Raw genomic sequence first — 27645 nt, 5'->3', positions numbered from 1 at the left:
CTCAACTTACACAATATTTGCAGTCTTACACAGTATAGAGTATATTGAAACCTCACAAAAATATTTTACATTTAAACATAAAATGGAGGTAGAATCTAGAAGTCATTATAAAGACACCAAGTCATAAGTTCCAGAAAAGGAAGAGATTCCTCCTACAACAACAGCTAAAGGAGATAGACAATAATGGATTGAGAATTTCAACTGCAATGTTCATGATGCTATTAACAGTGCAGGGAATTCAGGAAAAGTTTAGTTGGGTTGGAGAGAATGAGTTCATTTTTTGGACTAAGAAATATTTAAAATGGTTTTTGAGTAGAGGTGCAATTTGGTATTTTGGGAAGATCTATAAGCATGATATGAATTCTTAATTTCAACTTGTTTAATCATTATGTGTCCTATTATAAACATTTTACCACCCTCCCTCAATTAGATTACCTGTAAAAATTTTCTAGTTGTTTAGATGTGGGACAACTCAAACCCCATTAGGTCCCTGATGTTTAAAATGGGTATCTGTGGAGTCCTTTGAGAAACTTCTTTTATTGAGATTAGCATGCTGTGTTGTTGGCTTGACATACAGAGAAGCTATGTACTTGCTTATGCACTCTGGTCTCCAAGACATACTGATTTCAATTTGAACAGGAGTTTTATATATTCTATTTAAATCGGGGGTGGGCACTTGGGTCAGTGGTTAAGACACCACTTGGGATACCTGCATCCCTTATGTGAGTGCCTCGGTTTGAGCCCTGTTTCCACTTCTGATTCCAGCTTCCTGATAATATGCACCCTGGGAGGCAGCAGGTAATGGCTCAAGTACTTGGGTCCCTCCCATCCATGTGAGAGACTCTGACTGAGTTCTAGACACCTGCCTTCAGCCTAGTCCAGTCCCACTCGTTTCAGGCATTTGGAGAGGGGATGGAGGATCACTTTCTGTCTGTCTTTCTGTGTGTCCGTGTCTCTTTCAAAAAATGAAAATTAAATAAAAATTTTTAATTCTTTTCAGAAGCTATTAACATTTATGAATCACTACGTAGTATTAAGTTCTTTCAGGGTCCTTCACAGAGTCAAAACAGTAGGCTACATTCATAAATGTCAAAGGTTGGCTTTATACTGAATTCTCAATTGCCAAGTAAGTTAACACTTTTATTTCTGGAATGCATGAAAAAATTTTTAAGTTGTGTGTGATTTTAATTCTTTTATTTATTCACAGAAATATTCTCATTAATTCTAGGAGATTTTTTTTTTTTACAATAGCAGGCAGAAGTGTGTTGGTTAGGATGGTCTCCAAGACTTTTTGTCTTACTGAAATGATTCACAAACCAAAATAAGTAAAGAGCCAATGGTTCCTACCAGTTACAGATAATTTATCTCACTTGGCCTTTTGAATTCATTGGTACACATCAGTTTGTAAGCTATTGGTCCATCTATTTCTCAAAGTCTTAATGGTACAGAAAACATAAAATGGTACCAAAATGGAATTAGGAAGCTCCGTGTTGCAAAGGAAGTTGCTTAGCCCTAGGGACCATGGGTTTATTTTCAGACATTTACAATCTCTGCAAAACTTGCTGAATTTTAGACAATATTGGCTTCCAGAGACTGACTACTTAGTAGAAAAGCATCTATTTCTATACTATTTTTAAATTTTTGCTAAAAGAGATATTTCACCCAAAACTGGAATGGATTAATATTAGATAAAGGGTATCTCAGTAATGTACAACTGTAATACTCTAAAATATATAATATTTACTAAAAAGTCAAACAGTGAGAATAAGGTTATTTTTAATAAACAAAAGCTAGAAACCTACAGTTATGTATGAAAATTGCAACTTTATCAGTTTCAAAACATTAATTCTCTCTGCATTTTGTTTTTTGTCAATATTGAAAAACACTGAAGATGTGTTCATATAAAAACTATGACCATTTGAAAGTGTTTCATCTTATTATTTCAGAATAGTGTTTAACTGAACTACATCCAGATACTTGAAAAAAGGACAGTAAATCATCTTTGTTTCTAAGATGAATCACTATAGATTTTCAATATTCATACTTTTAAATTCTGAATATAAAAATCAGACAATCTTAGAATGTATTTAAAAGATTGGTAACATATGATCATGATGTAACATGTTACTTACTTTGTTGGTGAGATGATTGCTAAAGTGTTACAAAAGTGTGTCCCAAGCACTTAAATCTCAGCCTTTTTAGGCACTAAATTAAGCACAAAGAGTAGGAGAGTTAACAATATTGATACTCAGACAATTTTAGATGGCAAATATACACAAGAGAAAAAAGGCCAGTACAGAATCAACATCTTACTCAAGTCACATTTATACAACTGTAACAGTCAGCAAAAAGTCTTATTTTGTAATCAGACAATAAATTTATATATTAATATTCTTAAATCCATTAAACATTGGAATTTCACATGATATTCAAATGAAATTCAAATTATTAGGCCTTGAAAGAAATCCGTGAAACTGTTTACACTGTATGTAAGCATATAATGAATGATTAATGAGTGCTATAAGCTGAAATGAAGTGATTTCTTAAAGGCTTATGTAGAAAAAATTATTGTCATTAAGTATTGTAAAAATTAGGGGAAGAGCACTTGGTTTAGCAGTAAGACACTCATGTCCCATGTCAGCATCCCTGGGTTCAATGGCCTATTCCGGCTCTCGACTCCAGTTTCTTATTAGTGCAGACCCTGGCACGCATGTGGGAGATCTGAATTGAATTCCAGGCTTCCAGTTTCAGTCCAGCCAGCCACTGGGGGCAGCTGGGGAGGGAGAAGACAGATGCCTCTCAAATAAATAATAAAATTAAAAATTTTTTTCTAATTAGTTACTTACAGTTTTCAGACCAGACTTATTGTCCATCAATGTTTATAGATGAGAATGATTTTTTTTTCATATCCACAGATTCCATTTGGTACTACTACAGGAAACTTCTGATGGGCCAAACATTGTGACAATTTGATAGTCTCTCAAACATACAATATTTCTCAAATGAACTGATATGCCATGATAAAGAAATTAACTGAAACAAATTTTTCTCAGTAACTTTAAGAATTAAAACGTGCTATGAAGAAATAGTTTATTATGGAAATTATAGTGAGTACCAAAATAAAAAAGTACCATTTTTAAAAACAAACCTAAAAGCTAGAAGGCCATGTATTTTTTTATAGAGCAGGGCCAATATTAAACTGAAAAGGATGGCAGTATGTATCACATTGTATTTAGTTAACACTACAATATTTTATTTATTTGAAAAGCAGAGAGAGGGAGAGCCAGACAAAGAGTGAGCTCCCACTTGCTGGTGCTCTCCCAACCCCCATGCACTGCAAGATGCTCCCAACATCTGAGGTTGGGCCAGGCCAAAGCCAGGAGCCTGGAACTCCATCAGAGTCTTCTATGTGGGTGGCAGGGACCCACATACTTGAGCCATCATCTGCTGTCTTCCACGGCATGCATTAGCAGGGAGTCTGAACTGGGAGTGGAGCCAGGACTCAAACCCAGGCACTCCAATATGGGATGTGGGCATCCCAAGCAGCGTCTTAACCACTTCATCAACACCCACCCCTCCGATATTTTTTACTGAATTTTTGACAGTACCTCTGACAAGTTAACCAGCAAAATTAACCAGTTTAAACATTACTGCAGGTTGAAAATCCCCTATCTAAAATTCTTGAGATCAGAAATGCTTTGGATTTCAGATTTTGTTTTTAGTTTTTGAAATTTTTTTTAATATAAATGAGATATCTTGGTAATGGAACCCAAGTCCAAATATAAATTCATTTCCGTTTCATGAACACCTCATATGTACAGACTGAAGGCAATTTTTTTAAGATTTATTTTTTATTTATTTGAAAGGCAGAGTTAGAGAGGGAAGAGATGGAGAGAGATCTTCTATCACTGGTTCACTCCCCAAATGGCCACAACAGCCAGGGCTGTGTCAGGCCGAAGCCAGAAGCCCAGAGCTTCTTCCGGGTTTCCCACATGGATGTAGGGGCCCAAGAACCTGGGCCATTTTCCGCTGCTTTCCCAGGTGCATTAGCAAGGAGTTAGATAGGAAGTGAAGCAGCCAGTTCTCAAACCGGTGCCTATGAGATGCTGGCATCCTTGCAGGCAGCAGCTTAATCCACTATGCCACAACACCAACCCCTGGGTTTTAACTGAGACCTGCCACACAAACTCAAGTGGAACTTTCCACTCAGGGCATCATGTTGGCACTCAAAAAGTTTTGATTTTGGAGCATTTTGGATTTCAGATTTTCAAATTAGGGATGCTCAATCCATAATGTATTTAAAAAGTAGCACTGGAAAAGTTAATACTAATTTTATATCACCATTGTATCTTACTGATTATTTATTGAATATGAACCAATTCTTCATATTCGATGCATATTTTAAAGGACTAATATGTGATCCTGATAATAGATAAGGTTTGGTTTTAAATGACAATCTAGCAAAAAAATTCAGTAAAATTTTTATTTTCCAAGTTTCTTTTTCAGTTATACCATTTAAATACTTTTGAAAAATCATTAAGCTTTATTAAAGAATTGTTAGCACAAATCTCCTACTCTCAAAAAATTTTAAATAAAATGTATCATAATAATCATAATGAAGAGAACTTTTTGGCCATTATTTCCTAAACTCTTAGGGTCTTATACGAACTAGGAACTTTTCCCTAGCACAGAACATACAAAAATAAGACATAGTCTGTGATCACCAGAAGTGTAAAGACCAGAGGGAGAATAAACACCTAAATCCATAAATAATTTCAATTCAATGTGATAGAAGTATACACAGAAAGGAGGGTCCCTCAGCCTATGCATAGGGAGGTAGCCAACTGGGAAGGGGTGAACTTCAGAAGACACTAGAAGGAGGTGGTCATCAGACGGCAGGTCTTCCTTAGAACCTTCATGATGACACCTGAGCAGAGTCTTAGAAGGTAAGCAGCCATAACCAGGTAGACAATGGGATAAAAATGTTAGTGGACATGTGGAAGTGTGAAATAGTAAATTGGATTATAAGAGGTACAAACAGGAATTTTAAAAACTTGTATTTTATCAGGATCCCAAGGTCCTTTTGTGGCTTTTGTTCCTCAAAATTTTACCATCTCAACCTCCCTCTTCTCGTAATGGAGAGCAAGTAAATACCATCTGGAGGTTATTTCTCTGTTGATTTCAACCATCCAGAACATGGAAAGGGACGTGAAAATAAAAAATGGCTACCACAAAATCCACGTGGTGGGAAGCAGAAGCTGACATTAAAAAGATAAAAACTGGAAAATAACCTGGGAATATTCAGGTAGGAGCATGTAGTTCCCAGTTTAAAACTCCCTGTGAGGAGATACTACAGAACAATACATTATCTGATAAGCAAAATATCAACCAAGATAAAATCATCTCTTATGTAATCTGTTTATAAAGCAGAGGAGACTGTATATTAAATACATTTAGAAAAAATCTTTTTCCAATATTACTAAAATAAAAAGGATTTATATTAAATGAGAAACCTACCATTACCTCTGAAACTCGTTTTTGTAAACTACTTTACTTCCCAATCATACCAGACAGAAGAGATGTTCTTACAGCACAAATAACAAAAATTTAGCAATACATAAAGTCTTTGGATAGAAAATACTTAGGGTTATAGATTGTAGGGAAATTTTCTAACTTATGATTTATGATTATATTTATCATTTATTAACTTCGTTTTTATATGACAAGATTTCTATTACAAAAGCTTATTTCATCTGACATCTTCACACAGAGAACATTTTAATAAATGTTGATAAATTATGAAAAGTAATTTTACATGCTAAAGGAATAATAGATCCCAACTACACTATCTCACATTTTACAAAAATCTACAGTGTGTTAACCTAACCTTCATAGTAGGCAGAAAATAAAGGTATTCCATAAAGCATTCTACTTTCTTACATTGCCAAGAGATCAAAATATCAAAATGATAGAAGAATACTGTAATCTAAATGCCAAAATCATGAGCCATCAATCATGGGTGGTTATAATGAACTAGATATTTTATTACATCAAACACTCTATCTTCAAGCATCTGATGTTAGAATAACCAAACTCACATTATTAACCTTTTTTTAACTTAAATGTTTGAATGTTTGCACTAAATATAGTATATAACATCTATCTATGGACCTATGTATTTAACCTAATCATCTAAACTCACAGCTTTTAAAATCACTGATCCACATTTCCTTTCCATTTATAATCTATACTCATACATTCTGAATGAAATTCTATGCAAGTTTTCATTCCTTTCTCCTTCAGAATGCCTTCACCCAAATTTATCTAAAAATCTTTGTTAGGACACTAACATCCTAAAAGATGCATTTGGTTTATTTTGTCTAGCATTAGCATTTACAGAGAAATACTCCAGTTTCTATGAATTAACAAAATTCTGTATGTTATTTTTGATATGTGATATGGTTAAAACTAGGAAAACAGTATTGGGATATTTAAAACTTCAGCAAAAATACATTAACAATCTGTAATAATTAAAACATGAAAACTTTTTAAAATTATTTTTTCTGGTGCTGGCACTGTAGCGTAGCAGGTAAAGCCGCCGCCAGTGCAGGCATCCCATGCGGGTGCCGGTTCAAGACCCAGCTGCTCCACTTCCAATCCAGCTATGGCCTGGGAAAGCAGCAAAGGATGGCCCAAGTCCTTGGGCCCCTGCACCCACGTAGATTTGGAGGAAGCTCCTGGTTCCTGCCTTCACATCAGCACAGCTCCAGCCGTTGTGACCACTTGGAGAGTGAACCAGGGGGTGGAAGACCTCTCTCTCTGCCTCTCCTTCTCTCTGACTTTTTTTTTTTTTTTTTTTTTTTTTTTTGGACAGGCAGAGTTAGAGAGAGAGAGAGAGAGAGAGAGAGAAAGGTCTTCCTTCCGTTGGTTCACCCAACGGATGGTCACTACGGCCGGCGCTCTGTGCTGATCCAAAGCCAGAAGCCAGGTGCTTCCTCCTGGTCTCCCATGCGGGTGCAGGGTCCAAGCACCTGGGCCATCCTCCACTGCCTTCCTGGGCCACAGCAGAGAGCTGGCCTGGAAGAGGAGCAACCAGGACAGAATCTGGTGCCCCGACCGGGACTAGAACCCGGGGTGCTGGTGCCACAGGCAGAGGATTAGCCAAGTGAGCCACGGCACCGGCTCTCTCTGACTTTCAAGTAAAATAAATAAACCTTTTTTAAAAAGTTATTTTTTCTGTTATTGGCCAAGATACCCTTACATGTTAAAAGTAACACTTCATAAACTAGTATTTCAACATTCAAAGTATAAAGTTTTTAAAAGTTACTTGATTAAAAAATTAAAAGCAGAGTTTTTATATGAGAAATATATGAAGGACTATTCAATATTGACCATGTTTCTATTTAATAAGCATATTATTCATTGACTTATCATTTGGTATTTTACTTAGAAATGTTCATATAGGTCAAGACATGAAAAAATTTTTACAAGCATATTCATGTACAAACTGAAGATTTAGACAGCATTACTGCACTCAGTTGTACTGTGAAACAAAAGTTTTACCACATATATCTGTGTACCGAAGTATTTAATCATATTTTGATAATTTCATATACTCCAGAACTTTTAGAGCTGTCAAAGATCAAGGTTCATTGTCAGTGAAGCCCCTTTGATTATTATGGAGAAAACCTCCCATGATCTTCATCAAATTAACATTTTAATTAGGCGTCAGTATCTCATCTTTTAGTAGAAGGAATATGTTTCTCACTAGTTTTTATTTTCCAAATGCCACTTCCTCTGCCAAGTTGAGATGTTTCTGCCATTTTCAAAGTTTTAGAAAGACTTGTTAAAAAGACTTGCAGTTTACTGTAGCAATGGAAGTTTTAGTTATCACAAGGAAGTACCTATTGAAATCTTTTGAAAAGGCTAAGTTTATAACTCTCAAAAATTAATTCAAATGAATCTCTTAATGGGATCCTGATTTTTGCTTTGAGTAAAGAAGGCTCCTTAGAAGATCAAGTTCCAAGGGATCTGCAAGTGTTAACCTCTTTAAAATATACTTTTCCTGTTTGACAGCATTTACCCTTAGAAGAAAAAAGTAGTCACCTTTCGCTCAAAACAGGTTACTCAGATTAGCCTAATTCCAAAGGACACTGAGGCCATGAACCAAAAAAATCCCAGAGGATTAGTTATTCCACCCCAGGTCTGCTGCCCCTTCGGGATGACCCATATGTGCTCTTCCTCTGCAGACTTAGGGTTGACCCTTCACGTCTGACAATCCCTAAGAAATAATATTTGGGAGAAGTTATCACTTTTCAAAGTTGGGGGTGGGGAGGGAGGACAAATGAGAACCAACGAGCTCTGCCCTCTGAAATACCTATTTACTTTTGACAAAAGAAATAAATAGAAGCAAAACCGAGATTCGGAAGAACTCTGCTGCGCGGGCCGGTAGAGCTTCTCAAAGACCCCTTAGGAAAGAAACGCGCTGGAGGCTCACCTTCCATACCGCCGCCGGGATAGGCTGGGCTGGAGCCGCTGCTCTGGCTGCCCTGCCGCTCCACGTGCTCCTGCCGTCGTCGGGACACAGGGCGCAGCTGGCGGGAGATTCCCGGCGTGGGGAGTCCCGGGATCTGGCTGCTGCGTCGGCGCAGACTGAAAGGGGCAGGAGCCGGCGACCTACCGGTGCGCGGGGTTACAGCGGCACTGGCTGGCGGCTGCTTTAAAGGACGCTCACTGCAGATCGCCGCAGGTTCCGCGCCTTCAGCCCCTACTTTTGAATGTCAGACTGGAGGGACCCCAATAGGATGGAAATGGCGCATCAGTAAATTCTTTTAGAATGTTTTAGAAGGATAATGTATGGGAGAGTAGTATACGGGGCGTAGGGGTTGGTGGGGGAGGTGCTGCATTGCTTTCTTTGCAGATTGAACAAAATCTGAAACTTTTTGTCTAGATTCCGGAAAGACAGCCATGAAAACCATCAATGAGAATTCGTTTCATTCCATGTATTGTTTACGGTATTTCTTTTTCCTTAGTTTTTCATTTCATAGGATAAAAAGTTCTCGATCTTTTTTTTTTTTTTTTTCAAAAAATTCAAAAAGATTTTGGCACTTGCATCAACTCAACCTTTTAATTTTTGGAACCAATTCTCTCACGTTTGTTTTCCCTTCTGGAAACTGGTTTACTTGCCACTACTCACAAAATACTGCTCTATCTATGCGTGTTTATTTTTCTGCTACTCTGCCCTCTTCCAAACAGGACACATAAACTACGTATCCAGAACGTAAATAAAGAGAGTAGAGTCAAGGGAGCAGGGTAGTAAGAGTAAAAGTGATTGAACGATGTCAGTGCACATAGATCACCAGTCAACGTCTTTACCCAACATCCTCCCCACTTTATAGTGTAAAGCACAAATACAATTGTAGGGAAAGGAAAATGACCACAAAAGTTTTTCAAAGCACAATTTTTCTTTACATGGAGGTTTAAGAGAGTCTGCAAGATACCCAGTGTTACAATATATCAATGATTCCATTGCCACTTTTGTTAGGAAATCACATTTTATAGAAATTTAATATAAATAAAATGTAAAATTATAGTTAGTATATACAAATATATTTCAGACTTAAGACTGAGAGTTTGTGCATCAGCTGACCACATCAGAAGACATGCTTATGAGTTAAAGAATGCATGCTTTAATTGTATGAATTTATTTTAATGAGTATCTTGGTATAACCAATCTACATAATATACTCTTATGTACTGCATTTTTTAATGAGTATATAACTTGCACTGGCTTTAAGATCACAGCATCGAAACAGCATCTCCATAGTTGTGTTAGCTGGAGTCCCACAGGATAATATCAATTTCAAAGAAATACTCTAAATACTAGATTTAATTTTAGATCTGAAAGGGGAAATTTGTTGCTTGTTAGTTTCTGAAAGCAAAAATAGCACATCAAAAGAAGCAGAAGAGGAACTGTAAACTTTCACAGGGATGGTGCAGGGATAAATAGTTATTTGGTTATTAAAAAGCTATAAATAAACTTTATCTTCCATCACAATAGCCTTTATACTTACTCTGCAAATAGTTCAATGGTGAGCATTTCAGACTCCACAGAGTGACACCTGAGGGGATAGATTAAAAAGTAGATGGGTAAAAAAATCTAATTTAACTACTCTGCCCTCAAAAAGGTAGAACATAAAATCCCTACTTTGTGGGCTACACATAGTAACTTTCTTCCAAAGAGTACAGTTCAAAGGGGGGGAGGGGGGAGGGAGTTGCTTTATAGTGGACAACCACTACCTCAGCCAGGTGATCAAGATTATCAGCAGTGATAAAGCACACTGACGGTTTGTACTCAATATGTGATGCAAATGTCACTTTATCTCTGTGGGCTTCCTCCTCCAAACCCACAACCCTAGTCTAATAATGAGAAAAACATCAAATTCCAGTAGAGAGGCATTCTACAAAATACCTGATCACTTGAGGCCAGGTCAATGTCACCATAAACAAGAAAAGTCTGAGTAATTGTCACGCTCAAAAGGGATCTGAGAAGATACTACGAATAAAAATAATATGGGATCCTGGTTGAAACCCGAGAGCAGAAAATGGACATTAGCTAAAAGCTGAAGAAATCTTATCAAAGTATAGCCTTTAACTAATAGTATGTATCAATATTGGCTATTGTGAGAAATGTAATATTAATGTGTCAATTATAGGGAAAAGTGGGAGTATAGGTGAACTCTGCAATTTTCCTATAATTTAAAACGTCTAAAATTAAAGAATTATTTTTAAAAGAATGGACACATACTTTGAATAGATGACTACAACTCATTTGGTTAAATCTCTTCTTGTGGGATTCCAAGTTGATCACGGGCGCCGGATTCTGTCCCGGATGCCCCTCTTCCAGGCCAGCTCTCTGCTGTGGCCCGGGAGTGCAGTGGAGGATGGCCCAAGTGCTTGGGCCCTGCACCCCATGGGAGACCAGGATAAGCACCTGGCTCCTGCCATCGGATCAGCGCGGTGCGCCGGCCGTGGCGGCCATTGGAGGGCGAACCAAAGGCAAAAGGAAGACCTTTCTCTCTGTCTCTCTCTCTCACTGTCCACTCTGCCTGTCAAAAAAAAAAAAAAAAAAAAAAAAAAAAAAAAAAAAAAAAGAATTAAGTACTTATAACTGGGAAGCCCAAAAACATGCTGTGGACTTAAAATATACTTTGACTAAAACTGGAATGACAAGCTTCTAGGGAATTGAAGATAATGCCTAAATTTGTCTTCATTATCATCACTTCAAGAAGGGGAACAGTTAAGACTAAACCATGAAATCTAGACATGGTAACTGCCAATGGCTGGATCTGAGTCACTGAATCACATTTTATGGTTTTTGCTATATAGGTAAAATTAACAGTGACTAAAAATGAAATTACTGACAAAGGTTGCTCCTGGACCATTTAAGATAGTCCAAATACTGACTCGGCTCAAAGGAAATTAAAACTGAAAACTCTTGATCACACCCTAAATAACCATTATGCACCCTGTCTGAACCTTGGGCTCTCTATGTTCCAACCTACTCAAAACCACTACTGAACTGCGGGTGGTGTCCCACTGCTAAGAAATAACAACACATGATATGTTGGGGCCGGGGCCAGAGCTGTGGCATAGAGGGTAAAGCTGCCACCTGCAGTGCCAGCATCCCATGTAGGCACCGGTTAGAATCCCAGCTGCTCCACTTCCGATCCAGCTCTCTGCTGTGGCCTAAGAAGATGGCCCAGGTCCTTGGGCTCCAGCACCTGTGTGGGAGACCTGGAAGAAGCTCCCAGCTTCTGGCTTCAGATAGGCGTGGCCCTTGCAGCCATCTAGGGAGTGACCCAGCAGATGAAAGCCATTGCTCTCTAGCTCTCTCTATCTCTCCCTCTCCCTCTCTGTAACTCTGCCTTTCAAATAAATAAATCTTTAAAAAAAAAAAAAGTTGTGGGCCACCCAATCAGTAGCCAAGAAGGAACCACGAAAGACGCAGACACGCTCCTGCTGTTTCTGACTAGTCGTCCATCCCCAGGGAAAAGCAATCTCGGGCTCTTGCCTTTCAGTTGAGTTCATTTTCTAAAGCAAGGTTACTTCACAGTCTCAGATAAATCTGCAGTGAAGTTGAAAATGATAATCCAAAATTCCTCAGGGGGATGAGGAAGCCTGGAGGTGCTACTCGTCTTCAGGGCCTGGTTTTATGGGAAGATTAATGCAGTTAGGTAAAAAAAAAATTAGGCGTTCAGAATTTCAAAGAGATTAGCCACACGGTTTCCACACAGAGATCATGGAAGAAAGGCGAAGGCCATTCCCGCGCGGGGCTCTCCACTTCGCGCGAGAAATCCTCTCACGCTTTTCCCTCCTTCAAGTTCTCCGGCCGCGCCCTTTAGCCGCCAGCCCCCATCGCGGTCGTTGTGTGCGCTCCTCAGTTCCTTGAGCCCCTGGACTGAAGAAGTCTCGGCACTCTCGAAGCCTGGGCCTCCTTTGCCCTTGGCTCTTCTTCCCTGGAGGGTCTTTCAGACGATCAGCCCTCCCACAGCATGGAAAAATGGCGCGAGGCGCGAAGCGCGCACGACGTTGGCCACGTGGGCTCGGTGGGGTGGGGCTCTGGCCCCGCCTCCCCCCCCCACAGCGCGCGAATTCGAGGCACGCATGCGCTCTCCCGCAGCAGCGACAGACCGGTAGGGGAGGCGACCCCCGGCGGTTTGCTACTCCTGTGGAGGCGCGATGGGGAGGGGTTGGGCTGGGGCTGAGGTAGGAAGGCGCCCAGCCCTCCACGGTAGTTCCTGAGTCGTGATGCGAGCGTGGGTCCTTCTCTCCGCGGTGCTCTGGTACCTCACAGGAGGTGTGGCTCCTCTCCAAGGGCCCCAGGCCTGTCCCCTCTGCCCGGGGCGTTGCCCTTCCAGCCGCCTCCGCTCCTCCCTGCCCTGCCCCACGCGGAGCCCTGGCTCCTCCCCTCACTAAAAACTCCGTGGTTTCTTCCCCTCCGCAGTTGGATGGCAGCGTTCTTCCTTACTCAGTAAGAAAGGCTTCATCTATGGCAAGCCAGGACACCCAGGTAACAAGGCCCGCCCCACACGCAGGGCCGTTCCGCAGAGCCGGGGTGCCGGGGGTCTGCTAAGGTTCTTCCCGCGTTTCTTGAGCGCCTACTGTGTGCTGGGCCTGTCCTCATAGCGACCCTAGCCTTAGCTGAATGACCCTGCCTCCCGCCGCCCGGCCGGAAGGAGCGAGGATGCAACGCACGTCTGCTCCCCTCCTGTCACCTCACTTCCAGGTGGCTGTGCCGCAGGAGCCCCTCTCCGGGGCTGGAAGCCCCTCTTGTTAGTAAGGCCTGCGTAACTGGAACTCCTGCTCAGCTCCCGTCTTCCTCACTGTGCCAGGAACTTTCCCAGCCTCCGAGGAAAACAGTCCCACAGCTAACGTTAGATAACCTCAAGCCAGTCTATAGCACCTGTCATGTTTGGGATCCCGCCATGTTTGGATCCTTTCCTCCCATCACCGCCAAATTGTAGGACAGGGGCTTTGTGTGCTCAGAACCCGCCATTCGGTAAACTGTAATATCTCGTGGCACTGCGTGGATCCCAAGCATACAATCGCTGCTGTCACCAAATCTGAAAGAACAGGCCACTGCGGAACAGTTTCCTGGCACGCACAGTATAGGATTAGTTATTATTGCCGACAGAGGAAATGTACAATTAAATACGAAATTTCCCTCGTGATGACCATCATCATCTTTTTTTTAAAGAGAGATTAATTTTTTAAAAAAATTATTTATTTATTTGAAAGGCAGAGCCACAGAGCAGCAGAGAGAGAAAGAGAGGTCTTCCATTCGCTGGTTCACTCCCCAAATTGCTGTAATGGATGGAGCTGGGCCGAGCAGAAGCCAGGAGCCTGGAGCTTCTTCCAGGTCCCCCACGTGGAGTCACTTGGGTGCAGGGACCCAAAGACTTGGGCCATCTTCTGCTGCTTTCCCAGGCCACGGCAGAGAGCTGGATCAGAAGTGGAGCAGCTGGGTCTCAAACTGGTGTCCATATGGAATGTCAGCACTACATGCAGTGGCTTTATCTGCCACGCCACATCATCATCTTTAAAATACTATAGTTTTGCAACCAAAATCAAGTCCTCTTCTGAACTTTAAATTGATTATACCAACCCTTCAAAAATTCTGATTTGAGTTCTGAATCTGTACATTAGAATGTATTACATACATTTTGATAAAGAAAACTATAGGGGCTGACACTGTGGTGTAGCAGGTAAAGCCACCACCTGCAGTGCTGGCATCCCATATGGGTGCCAGTTCAAGACCCAGCTGTTCCACTTATGATCCAGCTCTCTGCTGTGGCCTGGGAAAGCAGTACAAAATGGCCCAAGGGCTTGGGCACCTGCACCCATGTGGAAGACCCAGAAGAGGCTCCTGGCTCCTGGCTTCGGATCAGTGCAACTCTGGCCGTTGCAGCCATTTGGGGTTGTGGCCAGTTGGGTAGTGAACCAGCGGATGGAAGACCTCTCTCTCTCTCTCTGCCTCTCCTCTCTTTGTAACTCTGACTTTCAAATAAATAAATCTTAAAAAAAAAAAAAAAGAAAACTATAATAGCACAGAAAAAGTGATTAGCAGCCTACAAGTTTTAAAACTTACTATTAGAAGCAAGAAGGACTTTGGATAAACATTCTGAGTGTTATAGTAATATATTGACTTTGAATTAGTGAAATCCAAAAAGAACTAATTAATATCATTGGGACAAAATGGTAGGAGTGTAAGTCTTCATTTAATTTGCTGTTTAATGAACTTATACATTTTATTTTGTCACAGTGAAAATATATGTAAAATTACATCAAAATAGCCCAGTCCTTATCTGTATGGATTTTGTACGTTCTAGAAAAGAAACAGTGGATCCCACCTACTTATGGGTTGGGCCAAATGAAAAGACATTAACAGGTAAAATATTTGATTTTAATATATCCTTTTTAAATATGTAAATTTTTTAAGGAAAGCACTGTCATTTATTGGAAAGAACAAGTTTAAATATAACTGCAGTTTTACTTAGTCCATACTTGAATGATTCATGTTTTATCTTGGTCTGTGTCTTATTTTCTCATGCAAAAACTGAAGCAGCAGTTTTGTACACTGCTTCCCAAAACTGTATGTATTAGATGTATTAGTTCAAAAGCCTTTGTAAAACATAAAATTTATCCTTGTAGCACCAGTGATATGAGATGAAATATTTAATGTATAATTTTTCGTGATGTTACAAGAGTGCCTTGGAGTAGAAACATCATTAAATTTTGCTTTATGTGAAGAGATATGGTAATGCAGGGCCATACAATCTTATTTACTGAATACTGGCATGAACCAATCAAAACTAGATAACAAAAAATGAATTTATAAAAAGGATGTATTCCAAAACTGTATTTATGTGATATTATATCACAGAATCAACATTTTCTTGGATTCCTGAAGTTGAAATAGTACATTACTTTTTAAAATTTTTGTGTCTAGTTATAACCTCAAGTTTATTAAATAATATTTGAATCAAATGTTAAATAATCAAATAATTGACTATTTCTGTTTAGGAAATAATAGAATGAATATAACAACAACAGGAAAATTGATAGTGATTGATTTTATGGAGGCTTTGTCTGGACTTTACACGTGTACTCTTTCTTATAAGACTGTTAAAGCAGAAACCCAAGAAGAAACTGTAGTAAAGAAGAGATATGATTTCATGATCTTTGGTAAGAATTTAAACACATTTTGTACATTTAGTTTGGATCAGAATTAAACATAAGCTTTCTTATTTAGTGAAAATGAATCTGTGAGAGATAATTGTTAGAGTATTTTTGTATTTGGCTAATTAAACTTTTTTTTAAAGAGTTATTTATTTATTTGAAAGGCAGTTACAGAGAGAGAGGGAGAGGGAGAGAGATTTTCTGTCCACTGGTTCACTCTCCAAATGGCCGCAATGGCTGGAGCTGCACCAGGCCCACGTTAGGAGCTAGAAGCTTCTTCCAGGTCTCCCATGTGGGTGCAGGGGCCCAAGTTGGGCCATCTTATGCTCCTTTCCCCTGCCATTAGCAGAGAGCTGGATCGGAAGAGGAGCAACTGGGACTCGAACCTAACAGCTATACCACAGGGCTGGCCCTGACACCAGGATAGTCTGCCCTAAATAATTCTCTCAACTCGACATTTCCCACTGTCTTGGTAGCAAGCACAATCTTATTTATCACTGTTTTGCCAGGTACTGTAAAGACTGGTGTTTAACTCTCTAAAAGCAAATTAATGACCTCTGTGCTAGAACAGTTCTGACAGCAGTGTGACACTTTCTGCAAATTAAGCAATCCTTTTTTTTCTTGACAGTGTTACCTGTTAGCCAACCCATGTAATCCATTTCTCATGTTAAACTAGGTCAGGGCTGGAGAATGTTAGGCCTGTTGTATAAGGCCTGAAAACTCACTTGGTCTGGCCCTGCCAAAGCAACCGTAGGCTGGACTCGAAATCCAGTGAATCTGTAGCAGATTAATTTTTAAATTGATCATTTTGTATGGCTGGCAAATGATATTCTAAATATCTAAATGGCCCTTGGCAGGAAAAAACATTCCCTATCCCTGCACTAGGTAGATAAATATATCAGGTGAAAATAACATGTTTTCATTCAAGTTACTAGTTTTGTGTGTTTGTGTGAAGACAAATTGAAAACCATTTTATTAGCTAAGTGAAATTTCTATGCTGATTAGAAAAGTTGGTAGGATTTAGTTATTTGAAAATTGTTTGGTAGAGGAAATTAATGATAGGCACAGTTGTTTTTATTCTCATCTTTTTTTAAAGCCTATCGGGAACCTGATTATTCATATCAGATGGCTGTACGTTTCACTACCAAGTCTTGTGCAGGAAGATATAATGACCTGCTCTTTAGAGTGCTGAAGAAAATCTTGGATAATTTAATCTCTGATTTGTCATGTCATGTCATAGAACCATCATATAAGTGCCATTTTGTTAAAATTCCAGAACATGGTCTCGTACATGAGCTGTTTATAGCCTTTCAAGGTAAAAAAAAATTGTTGTATTTTTCAATTTTATGGATTTAGTCCTGAGCCATAATAGATTATAAAATTAGCATATTAATATGAGATATAAATAATAGATCTTAAGTGTTTGTTAAGCACTAAAGTATATTATTAATCTTAGCCTGGTTGTGGTTTTAAAAATTAACACACTAATAATAATAAAAATAACATACTAATTATTTACCTTCAAATATGTCATATTGTTGCTTATAACTTAAAAGTCATGTTTGGAATCCCTCCAAGGATATATATTTTATTAATACAGATTTTAAGCAGCTAATATTCCACTTCTAACTTATTATAGAATTTCAAATTGGATTTTTGAGAACTGAATAAAAGGAAGTAACTAAACCAAATTTACTGTATCTACATTAATTATAAAACCTTGTAGTTACTTCCATTAGCCCCCAGATGGAGTAAAGTCATAATGTACAAATTATTTAAATTGTGCACCTGACTTTGTTATTAGGACTAGATAGCTAGATGAAACACATGCATGCACATATACTAAATTTAGCATTTGGAGCTTTATTGAAATATTTGAAACTTTTAAAAATCTTTTTTTAATCCTTTTATGGGCCTATCATTTTTTCCTCTCCAGTTAATCCTTTTGCACCAGGGTGGAGAAATGCATGTAATGCATCTGCTGACTGTGAAGATATCACTAATCATAATATCCTCCAGGTAAGAATTCCATTTTAAAGAGAAAGTACTTAAATAGTCAATAAAGCTATTTAAAATGGTTTGCAAATATTTCATCTTTAAAAAAAATCTATCTTTTTAAATTTCTAAAATTTCTTTTTCTTTTCTTTCTTATTTTTTTTTCTTTTAATTAAAGCATGCTGCCTTTTTTTTCCTTTTAATAAATACTGGGGAATCTCTCTGGTATTAAAAGTCCCATCTGGGTCGCCAAAATGATACTAATTTGCTTATTAATATTCCTCATATTAATAAGCCATGTGGGCTCTTGCTATTTATTCAGAGAAATATTCTGAATACTGGCTCAAATAAACCAGGCAGCATGGTAAGTCTTTAAGCTTTTTATTCAGTGAGAGAAATGCATAGGAGAGTGAGGGCTCTGTCTAAAAGAGAAAGGGAAGTCTAGATTCATACGGACAGAGAGCAGGCCAGGAGCCAGCCGCGTGGAGGAGCATGCAGGCCGGAAAGCATGGAGCGGGTGAGGGTCACGCGTGCTTAAGGCACAGGGCAGCAAGGGGATCGAGGGCAGAGAGGAAAAAGAAAAGCTAAAATTTCTTTCAAAATCTATTCATGTTGTAAATATATATCAGTAAAAACATTTCTAAGGAATACATTTATTTGTTAAAAAACTTTGATAGAAAGTATTACTGATTTTTTTGTTGCGGTAATTTAAACAAAGATTGTGATATTCTTGGCTATTTGAAGATGTGTTACTTTGGAGTAGAACATCTGCAGTATTATAGAGTTCCTCAGGTTACTGTTAAGCATTTCACCTATAACAGAAGGATGGATCGCTGGTCTTGTTTCCCAAATGATGATTAAGTAACTTGAAAACAACCTCATCATCATGCCATCCTGGGTTAAACCAATGGTTCTTCCAAATTATGTCTATACTGATCATAATAATGGCTTTCTCCTCTGCCATCCTTCAGAAACTAAGGACATAGTCCTAAAAAAATCTCTTCACTCTCCTGATCTAGTTCTTGAGTCCATACCTTTAGTGTTGTACATGACTTATGGGAAACTAAGTTAATGTTATTATTAAACTCTATGCTCAAAAAATAAAACAGGGCCAGCCTTGTGACACAGTGGGTTAAGCCACCACCTATGACACCAATATCCCATATCCGAGCACCAATTGGAGTCCCAGCAGCTCTGCTTCTGATCCAGCTCCCTGCTAACGTGCCTAGAAAAGCAGCAGCAGATGGCCCAAGTACTTGGGACCCCACCACCTATGTTGGAGACCCAGATGGAGTTCCTAGCTCCTTTGTCCTGGCCCAGTCTTAGCCATTGTGGAGAATGAACCAGCAGATGGAAGATCTCTTTCTGTCTCTCCCTCTCTCTCTGTCATTCTGCCTTTAAATAAGTATGTCTTTTTAAAAAATTACATCAAATTGTAATGCTGGCCAGCGCCGCGGCTCAATAGGCTAATCCTCCACCTGCGGCGCCGGCACCCCGGGTTCTAGTCCTGGTTGGGGCGCCAGATTCTGTCCTGGTTGCTCCTCTTCCAGTCCAGCTCTCTGCTATGGCCCAGGAAGGCAGTGGAGGATGGTCCAGGTCCTTGGGCTGTGCACCCACATGGGAAACCAGGAGGAAGCACCTGGCTCCTGGCTTTAGATCAGCGCAGGGCGCCAGCCGTAGCAGCCACCTGGGGGGTGAACCAACGGAAAAAGGAAGACCCTTCTCTCTCTCTCTCACTCTCTCACTGTCTAACTCTGCCTGTTCAAAAAAAAAAAAAAAAAAAAGTAATGCTGATTAGAGAAAACTGTTGCTTTTCATTTTGCTTGATTCTCTTTTTTTTTTCTTGATGATCATATAGAATTAGAAATGAGCATTCCAGCCTAGCTGTTAAGATACCTGTGTCCCATATCCAAGTATCCCAGTCAGTACCTGATTCTGGCTCCGATTCCAGCTTCCTGCTGATGCGGAACCTGGGAAGCAGCAGTGACAGCTCTAGTGATTTGGTTTCTGTTGCCCGCAGGAGAGACCTGGACTGAGTTCCTGGCTTTCTACTTGGACCTGCCCCCTCAGCAGCTGTTGCAGGCATTTGGGGAATTTCCGTAGATGGGGAATTATGTTCTCACTCTCCCACGCTCTGCCTCTAAATTAAAGGGGCAGGTATTGTAGCACAACAAATTAAGCTTCCACTTGGGACACCTGTGTCCCATGTTAGCGTGCCATTTCAAGTGCCAGCTCCTCTGCTTCTCATTCTTGCTCCCTGCTAATGCACCTGGGAAGCTGTAGATGATTGTTCAAGTACTTGAGTCCCTGCCATTCATGTAGGGGACCCAGATAGAGTTTTTGTTGTTTTTTTTTTTTATCATTGTGCATGTGAATTGACAGTAGTTGATAAAGTCAAGGCTACAATAATTTCAATAATATTAATACAAGTTTTCAGGAATCCATCTATTTGTATAAAGCATGGCTGCTTATACTGCATTTCATTGCTTCTGATCAGGAGGAGAAATCTGGTTCATGGTTTAATAATTGTGCTTCTCTCTGGTTTTTTAAATCTCAGGCAAGAGATCGGATAGAAGAATTTTTTCGAAGTCAAGCATATATTTTCTATCATCACTTTAATGAAACTCTACCAGCTATGCATTTTGTGGACCACAGTTTTCAAGTAGTACGTTTGGATAGCTGTCGACCAGGCTTTGGAAAAAATGAAGGTCTACACAGTAATTGCGCTAGCTGTTGCGGTAATTATAAAATATAAATATTTAAATGTATAGTCAGAAGAATAGATGAATAATTCAGGATCCTTGAATATTTATACTGATTATATTAGCAAAAATACATTTAGTGAAAGGGAAATTAAAAAATTCAAAAGCCATGTTTCTAAATATAATTATTTGAATGTATATTCTTTCTAATGTACCCTCTTGTATTACAGAATATTTCAGTAGTATTGTGGTTTAGACTACTATACTATGAGGGAAAACAGAATAATCCTACACAGAACACAGAGAACTAAGAAATAGGAACTCATAAATGGGGCATAGCAGAAGATACTATAAATGCTGTTACTAACAGAAAAAATAATTAGAATTCTAGCTTTCTCCTATCTTTAAGATTATCAAATTACAAAGTTTGAAACTCATAATCTTCCAAAACTTAATTGGCTGAATATTACTCAGAAAATATAGCTATAGAAACAGTGTGATATTGATATTACGGGTATCAAATACATCTAAATTATAATAATCTATTCCATGTGTTTTCCTCTGCAGTGGTTTGTAGTCCTGGCACTTTCAGTCCTGATGTTGATGTTACTTGTCAGACCTGTGTTTCTGTCCATATCTACGGAGCTAAATCTTGCCCATAAACTCCAAACAGAAATCAGCATTGTGAAGATTAGAGGTGAAGGCATTATCACTTGCATGCCTGTGGAGATGGGGTACCTAAGATGATTTGTTCACATCCCAGAACATCATAGATAGTTCCATTAAGATCATCAGTAAGACCAAAAAAGTTAGAAAATATACATTTTAGAAACTTCAGGAAAAAAGTTGACATGGCATTTCTAAGAAGTTATGAATGGACTATCTTCAGTGTACCAAGGAAAATTTATTAGTGGATGATTTTAATGAAATGTGTTTTGTTATTTACAAAGTGAATCTGTTGCTCTGTACCTAAGACTATATTAAGGCCAAGAAGAGTAGCAAAGTATAATAAAAATTTTATATTTTCCATATAATAATTTGTTTGAAATCACTTTTTTTTAAAGATTTATTTTATTTATCTGAAAGACAGAGAGAGAGGTAGAGACAGATAGAGAGAGTCTTCTATCCACTGGTTCACTCTCCAAATGGCTGCAACAACCAGAGCTGTGCTGATCCAAAGCCAGGAGCCAGGAGCTTCTTCTGGGTCTCCCACGTGGGTACAGAGACCCAAGGACCTGGGTCATCTTCTACTGCTTTCCCAGGCCACAGCAGAGAGCTGGATCTGAAAAGGAGCAGCCAGGACTCGAACCAGTGCCTGTATGGGATGCTCTAGCACTGCAAGGCAGCAGCTTTACCCACTATGCCACAGTGCCAGCCCCTGGCTTATATATATTAATTTTATATCCTGTGACCTTACTCATCACTTTTTAGTTCCAGGAATTTTTTGTCATATACTTGGAAATTTTCTACATGAACAGTCGTGCCATCTGTAAACAGTTTTATTTCTTCCTTCCCAATCTGTATACTTTCATTTTTCTTTTCTTATTGCATCAGCTAGGACTCCCATGCAATGTTAAATAGCAATTATTAGAGAGGACATCCTTGCCTAGTTACCAATCTTAGAGGGAAAGCATCCAGTTTCTCACCATTAAGAATGATGGTGTATGCTTTTTGTAGACTTTCTTTTTGTCAAATTGAGGAATCTCCTTTATTCCTAGTTTGCTGAGAATTTTTATCATGAATGAGCAGTGTATTTTGCCAAATGCTTTTTCTACATTTGTGATATAGGGTCACATGATTTTTTAAATTTAATTAATTAATTGAGTGGTAGAGTTACAGATAGAGAGAAGGAAACACTGAGAGAAAGGTCTTCTGTCCACTGGTTCACTCCCCAAATAGCTGTAACAGCTGGAACTAGGCTGATCTGAAGCCAGGAGCCAGGAGCTCTCTCCAGACCTCCCTTGTAGGTGCAGGGGCCCAACTACTTGGGCCATATTCTACTGCTTTCCCAGGCCATAAGCAGACAGCTGGATCAGAAGAGGAGCAGCCGGGACATAAACCACCGCCCATTTGGGATGCTAGCACTGCAGGCGAAGGCTTAACCTGCTATGCCACAGTGCCAGCCCCAACAAGATCATATGATTTTTCTTTAGTCTGTTAATGTGATGGATTATATTTATTAATTTCAAATGTTGAGTCAGCTTGAAGATTTGGAATAACTTTTCCTTGGTCATTTGTTTAAATATTTTTATAGAGTATTGGATATAATTTGTTATTCTATTGAGAATTTTTGCATTTTTGTTCTTGAGGCTTATTGGTCTATAGTTTTACTTATTGTAATATCTTTATCTGGATGTAGTGTTAGAGTAATACTGACCTCACATGATTGGTTTAAATATCTCTTGTTTCTACTTGTTTTTGGATGTGATAGTAGAGAATTGGTATCATTTCTTTCTTAAATGTTTGGTGGAATTCATTGTTAAAACTATCTGGACCTGCTACTCTTTGTTATTAATTATTGATTCAAGTTCTTTAATATATCTAGACCTGTTCAGATCATCTATTTCTCCTTGTGTGAGTTTTGGTAGATTTTGTCTTTCAAGGAATTGATCCATTTCATTTAGGTTATCAAAGTTGTGGATATAAAGTTGTTCATAATATTCTTTTACTGTAGTTTGCATGCCCACGGGATCATTAGTGCTGACCCTTCTTTCATTTCTGATATTTATAATTTGTATCTATCTTCTCTCCTTTTTTCCTTTTTAGCCTGGCTAGAGTTTTATCAATTTTATTGATCTTTTCAACGAATCAACTTTTGGATTCATTGATTTTCTATGATTTCCTGTTTTTTATTTCATTGATTTGTGTTTACTTTGTACTATTGCTCTTCTTTCTCCTCTTTCCTATGCAGGAAGCTTAGATTACTGATTTTAGATCTTTCTTATTTTCTGATATGTATATTCAAAGCTATAAATTTCCCTCTGAACTCTATTTGCTGAATCCCACAAATTTTTATAAATTGTATTTTACTTAGTTAAAAGTATTTTTAAAACTTATATTTAAATTTTTATTTTAAAAAATTTAAATTATTGTTTATTTGAGAGGCAGAAACAAAGAGATCTCTCTCATCTGCTGGCTCAATCCCCTGCAACAGCCAGGTGCTGGTTGCTGAACTTGGGAGCTGGGAACTATATCCAAATCTCCCAAATGGATATTTGTAATCTGTATCTCAAGAACCTGAGCCAGGAAGTGAACCCACATACTCCAGTGTGAAACAGGAGTCCTAATGGGGGCTAACCACTAGGCCAAATGCCAACCCCTAAAATATTTCAAAATTTCTCTTGAGGCTTCTTTGAACCATATGTTATTTAGAAGTGTGTCAACCTCTAAATATTTTAGAATCTCTGAACTATCATTATTGATTTTTAGTTTATTTTCGTTTTATTGATTTTTAGGTTTTTTTTTTTTTCAGTTTTATTTATTTGAAAGCAGAGCAACAGAAAGAGAGAGAAAGAGAGACATGGAGAGAGAGCTGCCATTTGTTGGTTCAATTCCCCAAATGTCTACAACAGCTGGAGGTGGGCCAAGGCTAAGCCGGGAGCCCAGAACTCTATCTGGATCTCCCACATGGGTGTCAGGAAACCAAGTACTTGAGCTGTCACCTGTTGTTTTCCCAGGGTATACATTCGCAGGAAGCTAGATGGGAAGCAGAGTGGAGACTCGAACTCAGGCACTCTGATATGTGATAAGGGCATACCAAGCAGTGCCTGTAACACTTGCCTGTCCAAAGTTCGACTATCTTTACTGACTTTTCTAACTGCTTGATCTGTCCATTACTAATAGAAGAGTGTTGAAATCTCCAAGTGTAAGAGTGGGCTCATCTATTTTTCCTTGCAGTTATATTACATTTTGCCTCACGTGTTTTGTTAGGTGCCTACATGTTAATAAGCCTTGTTATGTCTTCTTGGAGAATGAATCCCTTTATCATTATGTAATACTGCTCTTTATCCCTGATAATTTTCCTTGTTCAGAAGTCTGCTTTGTATGAAATAAATGTAGCTACTCCAGTTTTCCTTTATGTTACCATGGTATATCATCCTCTTCCTTTTACCTTAACCTAAAATGATACACAGTTGCTGCAAAATCAGCTTTTCTGAATGAGGGTTTCTATCAAGGTGGTGATACTTTGATATATTTTCTTTATGAACTCACTTTGCTCCCTGCACAACTATAACATTGCTAAGAAGTATTGATAATTATATTTCATTACTTCCTCCAATCACTATATCTTTCTAAATCAAAATAAATTTTTAAAAAGATTATTTATTTGAAAGGCAAAGTGACAGAGAGAGAGAGAGAGGGAGGGAGGGAGGGAGGGAGGGAGGGAGGGAGCGAGCTGTTCCATCTATGGATCACTCCCCAATGCCCACAACAGCCAAGGCTAGCCCACACCAAAGCTAGAAGCCAGGAACTCCATTTAGTTCTCCCACATGAATGACAGCAGCCCATGTACTTGAGCCATCATCTGCCTCCTCCCGGGCTTATTAGCAGGAAGCTTAATAGGAAGCATAGTAGCCAGGACTAGAAACAGGCACTCCAATATGGGATGCAGGTGTCCCAAGTGGCACCTTAACCTGCTGTGCCACAAGCATCCACGACATCCACCTCATCTGTCCCATTTTGGGGTCTAAATTTTATCAGTACTGCGTAGGCATCTTACAGTCATTTCTCTTTTTAAGATTTATTTATTTTATTTGAAAGACACAGTTACAGAGAGAGAGAGAGACAGAGACTGAGAGATCTTCCATCTACTGGTTCACTCTCCAAAAAGCCACAATCGGAGCTGGGCCGATCCGAAGTCAGGAGCCTGGACCTGGAGCTTCTTCCAGGTCTCCCAAGTGGGTGCAGGGGTACAAGCACTTGGGCCACCTTCCACTTCCAGACCATTAGTAGTAGGAAGCTGGATCGGAAGTAGAGTAGCCAGAACTTGAATGGGTGCCCTTATGGGATTCTGGTGCTAAAGGTGAAGACTTAACCTACTATATCACAGTGCCAGCCCCTCTTTCGGCAGTTTCCAAGTGTATTATGTATTTATAATTTGGCTCTTGAATGAGGTGCTTTTATTCTAGTAGATGTGACATGTTGATACTACTTTTAGCTATAATTTTTTTAAAGATTTGTTTTTTATTGATTTGAAGGCAGAGTTAGAGAGAGAGCTCTTCCATCTGCTGGGTTCATTTCTCAAATGGCTGCAATGGCTAGGGCTGGGACAGATCAAAACTAGGAGCCAGAAGCTTCATCTGGGTTTCCCACATGGGTGTAGGGCCCTGAAGACTTGGGCCATCTTCCATTGCTTTCCCAAGTACATTAGCAGAGAACTGGATCAAAAATGGAGCAGCCAGGACTTGAACCAGCACCCATTTGGGATGCCACCATTACAAGTGGCAGCTTTACTCTCTATACCACAACACCAGCCCCTAGATATAATTTTTTTCCAAGATTTATTTATTTACTTGAGAGGCAGAGTTACAGAGAGGGAGAGTCAGAGATGTCTTCCATCAGCTGGTTCACTCCCCAAATGGCTGTAATGGTCAGAGCTGGAAGGATCGGAATCCAAGAGCCAGGAGCTTCTGGGTCTTGCACGCAGGTGCAGGGGCCCAAGCACTTGGGCTTTCCTCTAATGCTTTCCCAGGCTATCAGCAGGGCGTTGAACAGGAAGTAGAGCAGCCAGGACTCAAACTACGGCTTTGCTCACTATGCCACAGTGCTGGCCCCCTATTTATTTATTTGAAAGGCAGAGTTACAGAGAGAGAGCTTCCATCGGCTGGTTCACTCCCCAAATGACTGCAATGGCTGGGGCTGGGTCAGGCTGAACCCAGGAACCAGGAACTTCCCTGGGGTCTCCTACATGGGTGCAGAGGCCCAAGTACGTGGGCCATCTTCCTCTGTTTTCCCAGGCTTATTAGTAGGGAGTTGGATTGAAGTAGACCAGCCAGAACTCAAACTGTGCCAATATCCAATGCCAGCCCCACAGAAGGCAGCTTAACCCACTGTGCTACAGCATCAGCTCCTGCAAAGATTTCTGCTGGTCACTTTGGTTTGCCTGCTGAACCATGATACTATTTTGAAAAGCAAGTATTAATCTTTTCTGACCCAAAAGAAATATCTACAAAAGATGAGAGACTTTTCTTTTTTGTTCCTACTTACTGAGCCCTCAGATCAAGACCAGAAAAACAAAAGCTTATATCAGGAAAAGTTGGGTTTAGGATTGTTTTCTCTCTCTCTCTCTCTCTCTCTCTCTCTCTCTCTCTCTCTCTCTTGTTCTATTTGCTTTTCATTAATTTTTATTTATTTTTGTTTTTACTTGAAAAGCAGAACAGGCCTGCGCCGCGGCTCACTAGGCTAATCCTCCACCTTGCAGCTCCAGCACACCGGGTTCTAGTCCCGGTCGGGGTGCCATATTCTGTCCCGGTTGCCCCTCTTCCAGGCCAGCTCTCTGCTGTGGCCAGGGAGTGCAGTGGAGGATGGCCCAAGTACTTGGGCCCTGCACCCCATGGGAGACCAGGATAAGTACCTGGCTCCTGCCTTCGGATCAGTGCGGTGCACCAGCCACAGTGCGCCAGCCGTGGCGGCCATTGGAGGGTGAACCAACAGCAAAGGAAGACCTTTCTCTCTGTCTCTCTCTCTCACTGTCCACTCTGCCTGTCAAAAAAAAAAAAAAAAAAAAAAAAGCAGAACAATAGAATGCCCATAAAACCAGGCCTGAGCCAGGCTGCAGTAGGAGCTAGGAATTACATCCGGCCTCTCATGTGAGTGTCAGGAACCCAACCACTTGAGCCATCACCTGCTGCCTTCCAGTGTGCACATTAGCAGGAAGCTGGATCAGAAGCAGAGGCAGGACTCAGTCCAAACATTCCCATATGTGATAACAGCTATGCCAAGCAGCTGCTTAACCCACTATGCCACACTGCTCACCCCTATCGTTTATATTTTGAAGCCTTATTTTTAAAATTATAGGATTATCAAATGTTCATAATATGTCTTCCAGTACTGAATCTAGGTTTAATGTCTTTTTTTTAAAAAAAAAAGATTTATTTATTTGAAAGAGTTACACAAAGAGCGGAGAGGCAGAGAGAGAGGGGTGTCTTCCATCTGATGGTTCACTCCCCAATGGACCGCAATGGCCAGAGATGCATCAATCTGAAGC

At 39.7% G+C, this 27645-nt stretch overlaps 2 protein-coding genes across 8 annotated transcripts in view; one reads left to right on the top strand and one right to left on the bottom strand.

Annotated features, from left to right (window-relative positions):
• Positions 1-8833, bottom strand: part of IKZF3 (IKAROS family zinc finger 3) — a 119313-nt gene extending 110480 nt beyond the window's left edge. The window contains exon 1 of one of the 4 annotated variants that reach the window (XM_008271418.5): positions 8498-8833. In XM_008271418.5, the coding sequence (XP_008269640.1) occupies positions 8498-8504 (7 nt within the window). In that variant the 5' untranslated portion in view covers positions 8505-8833. The remainder of the gene's footprint in view (positions 1-8497) is intronic. The other 3 variants (XM_089318048.1, XM_089318049.1, XM_089318050.1) reach the window with 3 other exon arrangements.
• Positions 8834-12078: 3245 nt separating this feature from the next.
• Positions 12079-27164, top strand: ZPBP2 (zona pellucida binding protein 2). Of its 4 annotated transcripts, none has more exons than XM_089318044.1 (8): positions 12079-12695; positions 13007-13072; positions 14825-14950; positions 15586-15747; positions 17018-17056; positions 17678-17760; positions 20294-20474; positions 21006-27164. In XM_089318044.1, the coding sequence occupies exons 1-8, from the start codon at positions 12563-12565 to the stop codon at positions 21098-21100; spliced, it is 885 nt and encodes a 294-aa protein (XP_089174170.1). In that variant the 5' UTR covers positions 12079-12562; the 3' UTR covers positions 21101-27164. The 4 variants fall into 4 exon arrangements, with proteins under 4 accessions (XP_089174170.1, XP_089174169.1, XP_002719391.2 ...); XM_089318043.1 differs by having other exon boundaries at positions 12080-12695; positions 16838-17056; XM_002719345.5 differs by having other exon boundaries at positions 12624-12859; positions 16838-17056.
• The last annotated feature ends 481 nt before the right edge of the window (positions 27165-27645 follow it).

Source organism: Oryctolagus cuniculus, chromosome 17, assembly GCF_051225735.1.
Source record: "Oryctolagus cuniculus isolate XC-2025 breed Fujian yellow rabbit chromosome 17, ASM5122573v1, whole genome shotgun sequence".
Taxonomy (NCBI): domain Eukaryota; kingdom Metazoa; phylum Chordata; class Mammalia; order Lagomorpha; family Leporidae; genus Oryctolagus; species Oryctolagus cuniculus.
This window is presented reverse-complemented; position numbering and strand designations above follow the sequence as displayed.

Excerpts from the sequence above, each read along its gene's own strand:
- ZPBP2 (XM_089318043.1), top strand. The coding sequence starts at position 12,563 with ATGGCGCGAGGCGCGAAGCGCGCACGACGTTGGCCACGTGGGCTCGGT. Across the intron at positions 13,073-14,824 it reads TGGCAAGCCAGGACACCCAG|TGAAAATATATGTAAAATTA; the intron begins GTAACAAGGCCC and ends ATTTTGTCACAG. Across the intron at positions 17,057-17,677 it reads GCTGTTTATAGCCTTTCAAG|TTAATCCTTTTGCACCAGGG; the intron begins GTAAAAAAAAAT and ends TTTCCTCTCCAG.